The sequence below is a fragment of the Cervus elaphus genome, chromosome 15, assembly GCF_910594005.1.
Source record: "Cervus elaphus chromosome 15, mCerEla1.1, whole genome shotgun sequence".
Classification (NCBI taxonomy): Eukaryota; Metazoa; Chordata; class Mammalia; order Artiodactyla; family Cervidae; genus Cervus; species Cervus elaphus.
In genome coordinates, this window is record NC_057829.1 from 28,364,476 (window position 1) to 28,377,364 (window position 12,889).

At 42.6% G+C, this 12,889-nt stretch overlaps 1 protein-coding gene across 1 annotated transcript in view; it reads left to right on the forward strand.

Annotated features, from left to right (window-relative positions):
• Positions 1-10,101: 10,101 nt before the first annotated feature.
• MCU (mitochondrial calcium uniporter) overlaps positions 10,102-12,889 on the forward strand; it is a 206,310-nt gene continuing 203,522 nt past the window's right edge. Inside the window, exon 1 of the mRNA XM_043925016.1 lies at positions 10,102-10,282. Within this exon, the coding sequence (XP_043780951.1) occupies positions 10,133-10,282 (150 nt within the window). The 5' untranslated portion in view covers positions 10,102-10,132. The remainder of the gene's footprint in view (positions 10,283-12,889) is intronic.

The window sequence follows — 12,889 nt, forward strand, 5'->3', positions numbered from 1 at the left end:
TTCTTTCCCTGCCTTTAGTCTTTCTAGTCTCCAGTCTATTTTCTAATATGTCCCATTTCTATAATCCTTCAAGACTTCTCTGTGCTCTTTGGGTAAAATCAAAACTCCTTAATAGAGTTTATAAAATCCTATGTAACCTGCTCCTGTTTTCTCTCTGGTATCCCAGGTGAAAACTCTCTGGCATTTTACTCCTCCTAATCTTTCAGGTCTCACCAAAAGTTACTTCCCCTGAGATGTCTTCCCAGATCCTCAAAAATAGGTTCAATTCCCTCCTACAATACTCTGCTGATTCTCTTATTTCTTATCATTAAACATTCTGTGAGACCAGAGCCTTTATTTTGTTAGCTGTGGCAACTCAACCAACAAACCATATTATTTATTGAAATAAATTTCTTGAGGGACTTACCTGGTGGTTCAGTGACTGAGACTCCAACTCCCAATGCTAGGAGCCCAGGTTCCATCCCTGATCAGGGAACTATTAACAGATCCCACATGCCACAACTAGGGGTTCCCATGCCACAACTAAAGATCCCATAAGCTGCAATGGAGATTGAAGATCCTGAGAGCCACAACTAAGATCTGGCGCAGCCAAATAAATAGGTATTTTTAAAAAATAATGAATGAATTTCTTGAAACTCAGGAAAGGCACTACTGAAATTACAGTAGAAACTTTTATTATATCTCATGTGCTGTGCTGTGCGCTAAGTCACCTCAGTCATGTCCAACTCTTTGTGACCCTGTGGGCTGTAGCCCACCATGGGGTTCTCCAGGCAGGAACACTGGAGTAGGTTGCCATTCCCTTCTCCAGGGGATCTTCTCCACCCAGGGATCGAACCCACATTTCCTGCAGCACAGGCAGATTCTTTACTGCTGAGCCACTGGCAAACCATATATCTTATACATATTTTTTTAAGAAGAAAGAAAATAGAATTTTATTCTAGTGAAACAGGATTATAATCTGGAAAACGGATTCTCAGAAGCTCTGAGAACTGCTCCATTGATCAGGAGTCCGTGATGCAGTTTTATACATTTTTGCAACCAAGAAATTACGTATGAGTTAGCATTGTGTACATAGTTCAACCAACAAAGCTGGTTTTTTCCCCTCAATTATGCATGTACAGACAAGACTTTGGTCAATGTAATCCCTTGTACGAGATGAAAAAGAAATATATTAATCATAGAATTAGAAATATATTAATCATAGAATTACAATGACACAATGATTATGTTGGAAAAAAGGGTCAGCTTTTTCTCAAAGGTTGACTTCATCCTTCTGCTTTGTGGTGGTCTGGTTAATGTAACATGTAGATGTACTCTGCACACTGGGAAAAGCTTGCCACAAAGGGGGCATGCCATTTGTTTTCTTTTTGTCTTAATTTGATTGTCCTGCCATAGAATATTTACAATTTTCCTCTTCAGGTTTCAGTGGCCATGTCAAGCCTCTGCCGGTTTGAATCCCTGATGACCCAAGGCAAGATGTGGACTTGTTTGTGAAGCAGCATTGGCCTTGAGCTGGTTAATGCCTTGACTCTGAAAGGGCCAGTAGGCTACCAAGATTTGGAACTGTAGTGGTATGGATCAGTCAGGCTGCTGCTGGGGCAGACATTTGGTCCAGAACTCCATGGGTAACCACGCAGAGCACGCTTGGGCTAGAGACTCCATGGGGCATCATCACACATCACCAGCCAGTCAGCTCAGAAGTCTGAGTCTGGAGGGATGAAGGGTAGGTCACTGTGTGGCTTGCTGGGCCAGGAGCTTGAAGGCAGTTTGTGGAGGTTCTTCCCCATTGAAAGAAGCCTATTTGCACATAATGGCATAAAGAGGCCTGAGTAGGATAGCTATGTGTGGAAAACGTTTTCTTTCCCCAAAATGAAGAGACCTAATACAGGCCATGCCTGCTGAAGCTGAGGGGAGGCCAGATTGTGTGGAGTGGATGTTCACAGTGAGAGGAAGTTCACAGTCCTCATCTCACCGCACTGTGCCCAGAGACTTGGTGGAAGTGGCCGGTTGGGATGTCGCGCAGGGTACCGGCCCGCTGACTGGCAGTGTGTGTCTTCCCAGTGTCATCCTCAGAGGGTCCCCATACACAGAGTGTCATCTGTGATGCCGCAGGCAGCATGGGCTATTGAGTGAATTTGTATCTTGTCAGTGTAGGTTATGTGCAGTGGCGGGCTTGTTAGACAATTGCGGGCAGCTGAGGAAAGCCATACGAGGTGCCCTTGAAGGTGGAATCACTTACAGTTACCAAGCAGGGAAGGCGTGTGTGGGATGAGCTGAAAGACTGGACACTGACATACACACACCACGTATACTAAACAGACAACTAACGAGAACCTACTGCGCAGCACAGGGAGCCCTACTCAGCGCTCTGCGGTGACGTAAAGGGGAAGGAAATCTGAAAGAGCGGATATGTGTATATATATAACCGATTCACTTTGTTGCACAGCAGAAACCAACATGACATTGCAAAGCAACCACACTTCAACAAAATGGATTAAAAAGTGGAAGCAAGTTGAAGTTGTGCGTCTTCAATTATTGGGATCAAGTAAAACATGTTGACCGGATGTTGGACAGCAAAGTAGGGACCTTGAGCCTTTTAAATGTCAGTATCATCTCTAGGCGGGCTTCCCTGGTAGCTCAGCTGGTAAAGAATCTGTCTGCAACACAGGAGACCCCGGTTTGATTCCTGGGTTGGGTAGATCCCCTAGAGAAGGGATAAGCTACCCAATCCAGTATTCTTGAGCTTCCCTTGTGCCGGGCCTGCCGGCAAACGAACAGGTCAAGGACGCAATCACCAGAGCACCTGAGAAACGAAAGACTCGGAAAGATGGGGTTGAGAGGGACGGAGTCAGCTTGTGACTGATTCCGACGACTTTATTGAGGGGTAACATACATACATATGCTAACAGGACTCACTAAATTTTAGATCAAAGACATGCATACGTGCAGAACTGCAGACATTAGTTTTAGCTCAGGAATTTTATCTCAACTCTTTAAGACTAGCAGAGCATGGCACTGGCGTCTTACGAAAGATGGCCTAGACATAAACCATTCACAGGAGCCTGACAATCTTATCAGAGTCAGGAGAATGGGCAAAAGGTGGCTGCAGCAATTTCCTTGAGGGAGGTGAGAAAGGCCAATTTGCACTTTAATAAATCAGGGGTGGCAGGACAGAGAGGGACCTCTTGATCTCTCTCAGGGCCAAGAAGGAGCCTGAGCAGTGAGGCCGGCTCCCCGCACCCTTGTGGCTCAGATGGTAAGAATCCGCCTTTAGGGGCTTCCCTTGTAGCTCAGTTGGTAAAGAATCTGCCTGCAATGCAGGAGATCCAGGTTCGATTCCTGGGTCAGGAAGATCCCCTGGAGAAGGAAATGGCAACCCACTTCAGTATTCTTGCCTGGAGAATCCCATGGACAGAGGAATCCGGCAGGCTACAGTCAATTGGGTTGCAAGATTCAGACATGGCTTAGCGACCTATCTCTATAATATCCAGGATGGGAGCCTTCATGTCACGAGCTGAGAGACTAAGTTTTGACAGCTGGTTGTTCATCTACATCATTGGTAGCAGGTTTCAGCACTGGCAGAGAGGGTTGTCACGGGGAGATGGACTTATGACCTGCTCTCAAGCCCCTGTCCCCTGTCTGATGCTGGTTGCTCCAGCTGATATGGATACAGTATGGTTACATGTTGCATTTCCTGCTGGCACTGTAGGTGGTGGTTGTCGTGGTTCCCATTCCCCATTCCCTGAGGTCAGTTGCAAGCACACCTCTACCCAGTTGGTCCTGGAGGTCAGGGCAGGTGCCAGCAGAGTGTCTCCATCTCTAGTTGTTTTCTTTCCTCGACCATAGACAGCTTTGCTCCCACCTCCTTTGTGCTCAAAAACAGCTCCAGATTTTTCTACCCATCTTATTCTATGAAATTCTCAGTTTTCTGCTGAGGCCAAGTTCCAAAAGGTTAGAAGTATTGTATCTCTGTAAAGTTCCTCTGAATAGGATTGAGTAAAGCCCACTCTGCTGGGATGAGGTCCGCACCATATCCTTAAGGACCACTGAATCTTTTATAGGGAATAGTAGTTTGGAGGGGCTGTAATAACTGAGGAGTCCATTGGAGGAGCTGGACATCCAAAATTTGGAGGCTTCTCACTAGCTGGGCTGTCCTGGTGCAGAGAGGTTTTCTTCTTTCTGCTGGGTAGTGAGAGGCGCCTCTTTGTTGGAGGTGTAAGGGGTGCCTGGCCTCCTTCCCAGGACCTGAAGGCGGCTCTGAGCGGAATCACTCCTGGTCTGACTGACCCAGTGTCTGCCCACTTCATTATATTTAAGAAATATTTCAGATCCTTCAATACAAGGAGACATCTGGGCACTGTATAGTTACAACTAACATACTTGGAATCTGTATAAGCCAAAGTTTGTTTTATCTGTTTAGATGTTTTTAGTGAGCTATTATTTGTGATAAGAATGTGTGAAAATTTTATCTGCCAAGATGGGACAAAGATTGAGAATTACCATCCTAAAAGATGCATTCCAGAAATGACTAGTTAGGGTTGTACTTTTCAAAATTGGCCTATATGTAAAATTTAATTCAATAAAGTCCATTCATTTCCCAGGATTATTTTTGGGAGAAGCACCTATGTTGGTAAACAGGAAGTTATTTGTCTATGTTTGTACTTTTTTACTTTCCAAAATACAAAATTGATAAGAAAGCAGCAACATCCATTTTAAAAGAATCATCAAATACTTAGTCTTTCCCAAATCCTCATAAGTGAGTTCTACATGATGGGAATTAATAAAAATGGCATTTCTCAATTAACTTGGGATTCTGAGTTAGGATTCTTTCACATGTTCTCCTGGGTTTATAATCTAGAGGTATCTGTGAAATTTTCCTCTTCTTAATAATAATCATGATTTTGATTGAATAGGTAATAGGTCCAATTGCTTCAGGGCTTTAAAGTTGTAGCATCTATAGATGCTATAAACCTTTCTTAAAACTTAACAAGTCTATTAAATGAGTTATTCTCTCTAATGCTGGATAAGCCAGAGGGCCCTATTTCAACCTAATACATACATAGTAGCAAAGCAAGGCATGAAGATAGGAATGCAATGTTTTCTTTTTAAAAAATTTTTTTTAAAATTAAAGTTTATTTACAACATTCTGTTAATTTCTGCTGTACAGCAAAGTGATTCAGTTATATATACGTTATGTGTGTATATATACATCCTTTTTTCTAAAAATATTCTTTTCCATTATGGTTTATCATAGGATACTGAATATAGTTCTTTTTGCTATATAGTAGGACCTTGTTGTATTCAGAGCTATAAACTTAAATGCATGCTGGATACCCCTGCCTGGGTGTTTCAGTTTTGCTGTGAACCTAAAATTGCTCTAAAAAATAGAGCCTATTAAAAAAGAAAAAGAAGAGAAAACTCAGCCAAGGAAGCAACAATGGAGAAGGAGAGGGAGACAAATTAAATATGTGAATGATGAACTGGGGTGAACCCCTTGTTTGGCCCCTGGCCCTGGGGGTTTGGTGAGGGCCTACTCTCAACTAATAGTAACTATCTTCTGAGTTTCCACCCAAATTTTAGATACTTTGTCTCCCAAGTTTTTGGTGCTGCAATGACTTTTAAATTGCCCAATTAAGAACAATTTGTTAATGCTTATTATCTCTCCCTTTTCACTCTAAGCTGTCTTTACACTTTGCAAGTCTCATGCTGCTTTTTATTCCTTAGGCTAGTTTTTATTAAAAAAGAACAAAACTGTTTCTCTCTGCCTTTTAATAAACGTGACCCTTTCTGTCATCATTTCCTTGATCATTTCCAAATCAGCAGTGGTTGCTACAAGTGACAGCCGAGAGACAAGCTGCCAAGTGCAGTGTCTAAATTTAAAGGGCAGTATTCGCACCTGTTGTTAACTGGCAACGACCAGTCTCATACCCACAGTTTCCTCCACCCTTTGCCTCCCAAGTGCACCCCACAGTCCAGACTTTGTGTTCATGTTTAAAAGTACTGGTGAAGATTATATATATTACATTGAAATGGAGAATGAATACAGCATTGCACACGAAATTAGCTCAGTTTCAGAGGAGCTGAAATTTTGGGCAAAACCTAGCATAATATAAAGATGTATCTGACCTTGAAATAAGCAGAGGGAAGTGACTAGGTATTTGAAGAAAATTTGAAGACTATTAATGGACTGTCTCACCTGAAAAAAAAATTTCTTAGACCTGCCATACTTTGTGAAATTATTTTGCCTATTAGCATTTGAATCCTCTCAGTGTAAATGTTGTGCAAAAGAGGCAATCCAAGAAGAACTTGTTATTATCTAAAGTCAGCTTAAATTAATTTACCATATTGGCAACTCTAAACTGGAAGAGCTGTGTAGGAGAAAGATAGTAGCATAAATTATTCTGATATAAAATACATATAAAAGTGAGGGGAGAAGGGTACTGTGGCCTAGCCAGGCAGATTAGTCTAATCAAATAGGTCAGATACTCAAGGGTGTGGCAGACCTCACCGTCATACTTGATATGAGTCATATCAAGTACCATAGTACTATGATAGAAAGTCAAACAACAAATCTGAGAGTTTAATTTTACCTGGGCATTTCCTCTCAGAGGAAGCCAAGCTGGTCTTCAACAGAGCAGAACAGGTGACGTATAGGTACAGTAGGAACAAAGAGTTGAAGGTTGGACTGTCAGGGCATGTTCAGGGTATGGGTAGTAAATACCTGGAGAATGCTGAGAGAGGAGAGCCCTTTACCGGTTTGGAATTTTGTTATAATTCAGCCTTGTCAGAAAATGTTTTTAGGATTGGGTGAGGGGGCACTTTTGAATACTTTGGAGTGGATAGTGTTGGGTCCCACTAAAATGTGTGCTGAATTCCTATGCACTGTCTAAGGAATATGTGGTTTGAGTGCAGAATTAGTGTCTTGCCTCTTTGAATCACTTCAGATGAGACAAAAGACTTCCTGACTCCAAAGGTCCACAAAAGAGCAAAGGCTGTAGGCAGCCACAGGCCAATCCAATACAATAAAGACAACGTGCAAGTTAGCTGCCAACCTCTCAGATCCTGAGAAACATGAACAAAGACAGTCCGAGTTGAACAAGCCCTGCCCTTCTGAACTCAAGTGTTTCCCTGGTGTTATGTACTTGACAGAAAAACAAAAAAGAACAACAAAAAACCCCCCAAACTTGCAAACTGGATGTTTTTGACCTAAAAGAATGTTAGAATAGTGTCATTAAATTATAAAATGAATATGGAGTCAGTCATCCTTTGGAGGCCGGGACATGAAACTTGTCAAAAATTTTAAGAGGAGCTATATAACTATATTTATGTAAATTATGTATATAAAGCATGTAAATGATCCAATATGAAATTTCAGTCTCCATTAAAGTAAGGGGGAAGAAGAGAAAAACAAAAGGAAGGAAAAAAAAATGCGTGTGTGTTTGAAGTCAGACCAGATATATAGACAGGAAAAGCTATGTGGTGGGGTTTGAATATTTGAGCCCTTCTGCAGATGGGTAGTTTTAAAAAACAGGAATAATGACATCTGGAAAAATAATAATCACCAGAAGACAGATCTAAGCTGTGGTTTATGATACATATTTAAAAGCTAAACACACTTTCCTCTCCTTTGTATAATTTTTTCTGATCTTTAGCAATTGCCGATTGCTAATAATAACTCATATTAGCAAACCATGAAACATAGTTCCCAGATCTCTAAGCAGATCCCTTTCATGTTTCCTTGCTCACGTCAACAAACTGTGCATCACCTACCCTGGCTATTCTGGAATGCTTAGGCAAATACTCCACTGAGTTGAGTCATACTTTGGAGCTGACTTTAGTGTACATTTTAGTAGAGAACCTAGTTAGGGTTTCACGCTCCAGGAAATCTGTTCTGATTAGTTTTAGCTAAAAGAAAAGATCAACCTGTTTTAAGGATTGGCACAGAAAACAATTCTGCAGCCAGGTAGGCTTCAGTGACCATATTTTTGTAATTATAAAAATAACATGAAGATGGAAAAAAGTTAAACCATTCAAATGGCTAGCTACCCCTTAAAATTTCCCAGAAGTAACGTGTGTTTTTGTTTATTCTTCCAGAAATTACTATTTGTTTAGAGAATGACTTTATTGAGCTATCTATACTTTCTTCTTATTTGGCCTCGCCAACCAGCTGGTGTGAGATATGTCCTTTGCAGCTGTGGAAAGGTTTTCTCTGTGAAGAGATAATTGACTTTTGTTTAGATTAATTTCTAGCCCAGGATTATTAAAACTCAGTTTAGTCAGTGGATCCTCAAAATACGCAGGCTACATGTAGTTCATCAATGGTATCATCTTGGTAGATGAAAGATGACACAGTTTGGTAAATTTTAATAAAGAGAAAGCTTTTGATAATCCCTTCAGTTTCAGGTTTATGCAGTTGAAAAACTATTTATTGTGGTTCTTTTGCAAATCTGGAGGACTAAATCTCAGTAATGCAGGATCCATGTTTTATTTTCATAGTTTGAAAAACAGAGGAAAGGCAATTCCAGTAGAACTTTTCAAAGTATAACATGGAGTGGAAGGCATAATACTGATTTGTAGCCAGATTTGCAAATATACAGAAAATAAAAACAAAACTAAAATCCATGGTAATCCTAGTGAGAAGTTGTGAAGTGACAAGAGAGAGAGAGAGGGAAATACATAAAGAGAGCATGGGTAAATACATAAAGTGCACATGGGATAAATATAGATGAGTGGAAAATGATTGTAAGTGAGGTTGCCCCAGGAATGTCACAGATTTCCAACTAGGGGGATTAGTGTATGCAGCTGTTGAATGGGGGGCTTGTCTCATTCCTGAGCTCTCATGTTCCACTGTTGAGCAACAGATGCCTTTTGGGTGAGTGGTATGAGTGTCTCACCTGGAAAAGCCAATCATCTTACAGTCATGGGGTGGGGTGGAAGGATTAAACAAACCAAAAGCTCCCTTTATTATTTAGCTATTCTTGATCAAAAAAGTACCATTTCAGTCAAGCTTTAAAAAATATTATTAGAATAAGTGATAGAATAAAATTATGTGTGTGTATTGTGTTGTTTAGCTTTAATTTTATCACCCTAAAATTTAGGATAATACTTTTATTTGCTTACCAAACTGTTTTCCTTCTCCAGATTTTAAAAGGAGTTAGAATTAACTAGCTCATAATAAACAGACAGCAAGGAAATTGTCTTCTGAGAAGATTAAGAAAACTCAAATCTTTCATAGTCTTAAATGAACTATTATTATGAACTTGTTTCTGTGGAAAGAAGTATTTTTCAAGAGAAAGAGTTATTCCAAAGTGTATTCTAGTGGCTAACTTAGCTAAATTATGAAAATTCATTAAGGTAACCCTCAAGTGATTTTTTAATTACATTATGGGCGTGTTCTGTTTCTATAGTTTAATAAGCGCACATAAGGTCAAAAGTGCTAAGAAAATAGGAATGTTGCTTTTGGAGAGTGTAAGAATTATCAGTATAAAGGTGCTGTAAAAGTGAACTGAGTATTTGAAATGTATACAGGTCTGTTAATTCACTGATAACATGTACTCATTCTGGGACTTTGGTATCACAACCATTCTATCCCTCCTGTACTATGCTGCATATTATAGTTATTAGATAACCTCAGGATGTGGGAATAATTTCAGGATATCCAAATACCATCAGTTATGAATGATAACTCTGGGCGTGTCGTTGGGAGTTCCAGCGTACCTAGCTAATGATTACTAATTTGGAGTCTATTTTGCCAACTTAAAACACTCACGAACTACAGAGCTTTGCACAAATATCCATTTCGCCAGTTACACTTATTATAACTGTATCTTTGATGAAGATTAGCCGAATCGAATACGCTATCTCTGCTGCTGCTATTCTGAGGGGTTCGGGTGCCAATTACCGGTTCCCTAGAATTTGCCCGTAATTGACTATGCCCCACAATAGGTAACTCTGGAAGTGACAGGCAGTCTCTAGTGTGGTTCTCCCGCCTGTCGATTGGACCTTGCACGAAGCCCCGCCTCATCAACTCAGTCCAGGGCGGCAGTTGGGCCGGCTCCGGTGAGTGGCGGGCCTTAGCTCCGCCCCGGCCGTCCGCTGCGCTGCCTGGGTCGGCGCCGATTCCAGTTGAGAGATGGCGGCCGCCGCAGGTAGATCGCTCCTGCTGCTCCTCTCCTCCCGGGGCGGCGGCGGCGGGGGCGCCGGCGGCTGCGGAGCGCTGACTGCGGGCTGCTTCCCCGCTCTGGGCGTCAGCCGCCACCGGCAGCAGCAGCACCACCGGACGGTGAGCGAGCGCGCCCGGCGGCTCCGGGGAGGGCGGGGCGGCGCTGGCGTGTGGGAGCCGCCGGCAGGCAGGCCGCCGGGGCAGCGGGCGAGTTACCTCAACTCGCGGCCGCTCCCGAGGTTGCCGGGCACCGAGGAGCCGCCGTGCCCTTCAGGCGCCTGCGGCGGCAACCAGGAAAAAAGGAAGGGCGGAGGAAGCCGGGAGGAGGAGGAGGAGGGGCGACGGCTGGGATGTTCCCGCAGGACCGGGGACACCAGGGCGGGGAAGGGAAGGGACTTGAACCTCTCCCCGACCCGCCCCCATCTCGGTCCCTCCCTCCTTTTTCCTTAACTGCTCTGCTCCGTGGCTCCCTCCCTAAGCACTGTTCAAGTTGTCCCCTTTCCCTCCTCCTCCGGGCGGGTTGGGGTGTCCTGAGTTGCCGCGGCCGCCTTGTGTCTGTGTCAGGAGTGGCGGTGCCATGCTGCTGGGAACTGTCCCCCGGAGGGCAACCCTGAACCCCAGCGGGGCTGCTCCCTCTTCTCTTCTCGGCCCTGTGTGAACCGGCAAGGCGGAAAATCAAACTTTATCCCTTTCTGTGACTTCTTGCTTGTGGGCATGGGGCACAGCACCCTTGCGATGGATGCTGCATTGCTTCAGGAGGCAAGCTCCATCCTCGCAGGTCCTTAAAGGTCCTCGGTGGCCCTTTTGGAGGGCTGGTTTATAAGCTTGTGCGTGCCTGAAGAAGGAAGGGTGGGCAGCAGGCAGAGGGGAAGCGAATATGACAAGTTGTTCCCAGCGGCAGGGTTTTTTGGTGGTTGTATTAACCCGTTATTGCTGGCTTTCATTGGCTGGCAACGCACGGGAGTTTCTATTAGAACAGACTTGGGGTGTATGTATATTTCAAGTTGCAAGAGATCAAGTTAACTTGGAATTCTTGACCTAACAAGTAGGCAGGTTATCTTTGGACTTTCTAGATCCATAGTTTTGATCTCTGGCCAACTCCAAAAGAAAGAGTGTAGGTTTTATTTCCTAGGGCTAAGTTGTATAGTGTGGTAATGAGAATCACTGCAGACAGCCTGATAGCAGAAACTAGTACCTTCAGCCCTCAACAAATACACCCACCTGTCTTCTTGTTCTGATCACATGGCTCTTGAGAGGAAACTGAACTGGCGCTTTTTAGAGGATACCCTAAGACTGTTGACAGCATAAAATTAGGTGTCTGAAAGAGCAGTGGAAAGAACTAATGCTCTTTAAATGCAAGATGGTATTGTTATTATTAGTCACATATATGGACCCTGTCCTCCTTCTTGTGAGAAAATTGTACTTCATTTTGGCGTACTGACATATTGCTTTGCTGAAGCTTTTGGGTGAGAGCCGAGCTTTCCACAGTTCAATTTAGATTTGCATGTTTCATAGCCTCCAGTTATATGTTTTGTTCTTTTAAAAACATAAGGCCATCCAAAAATCTGATTGCATTCCCCTCCCCCTCAAACTATTTAAAGGTTTACCAAGTTGTCTTTATCTCTGTATTTTGATGTATTTGACTTTGCAGTTGTTTTTAAGACTATTTGGGTGTGGTGTTCATTTAGCATTTTGAAATTTGTGCCTTGTGTATTTTCCACTCTGTGAGTCTGTCAGCCTGTGAGTGCCTTCCTTGTGCAGGTACTTCATGAAAGTGTTTTTCTGTGCTATTCTGGGGTGGGTAAAAGTGATGTGCCAAATTTGAGCTGAAAGCACAACTAAATGAACTGTTATTTCTGAAGGGCAGAAGTGTTGTAAGAATGGTGATTTGAAAAAGAACTTGGAATTGTAAGATTTTGAAAAAGTTGTGCCTGATTATTTAAAATACGTAAAGTTTTTTTTTTTTCTTCTTTTTCTATGATTGCTCCAAAGCTATCATGTGTACCGCTGTCTCCATCTGTTATTTTTTGATTCCTCACAAGGCTCAAAATTTGAAAGGTATCTCTTAGAGGCCTATTTAATTCTTGACATTTTATGCCTGAAATTGAGATCCAGAAAGGGGAGAGACTTGGCCAAGATGATACGGGGAATATACAACAGTTTTAGGGCTCTGATCCACTCCAGATACACTGTCCGTCTTATTGCATTCTTTTGATTAGAAAGTGCAGTTGCTCCTTCACATCTTTCTCCTTCCTTTTAAAATTTACTATTGCTTGTTATGAAAGTGCTGGTATTTCAGAGCCCCATGAATGAGAATTCTCCTCTGTTGGTTTGAGGCACATGCATTAGGCAATATAGAACAAACAGCTTGCGCTTACAAAGGCCCCTGAGAAGACACTAAGGCTGTCTTGTGCAGGTGACATCCTGTGTGTGTGCAGCAGATGGCACTCTGCCTTGGACAAGATCACAAGTCCTGCTCGTGCCACTTTCGTTCTGCTGTAGTAAGTATGGTAAATTAGAGTCAATTTAATTAAGCAGTATAAATAACCAGTTATAGTGCTGGTTCATTTTTGGTTTGAGAGGCATGTTTTTGAATCTTTTCCAGATTTGAAGAACAAGCCCAGAGCAATACAGTTCAGCTAATATAGGTAAAAGTGGTTGTGAAGTTATGAAACGGAACTTGGCGTCCCCCCCGCCCCACAACCCCCTCATTAAAACATTGTTCAA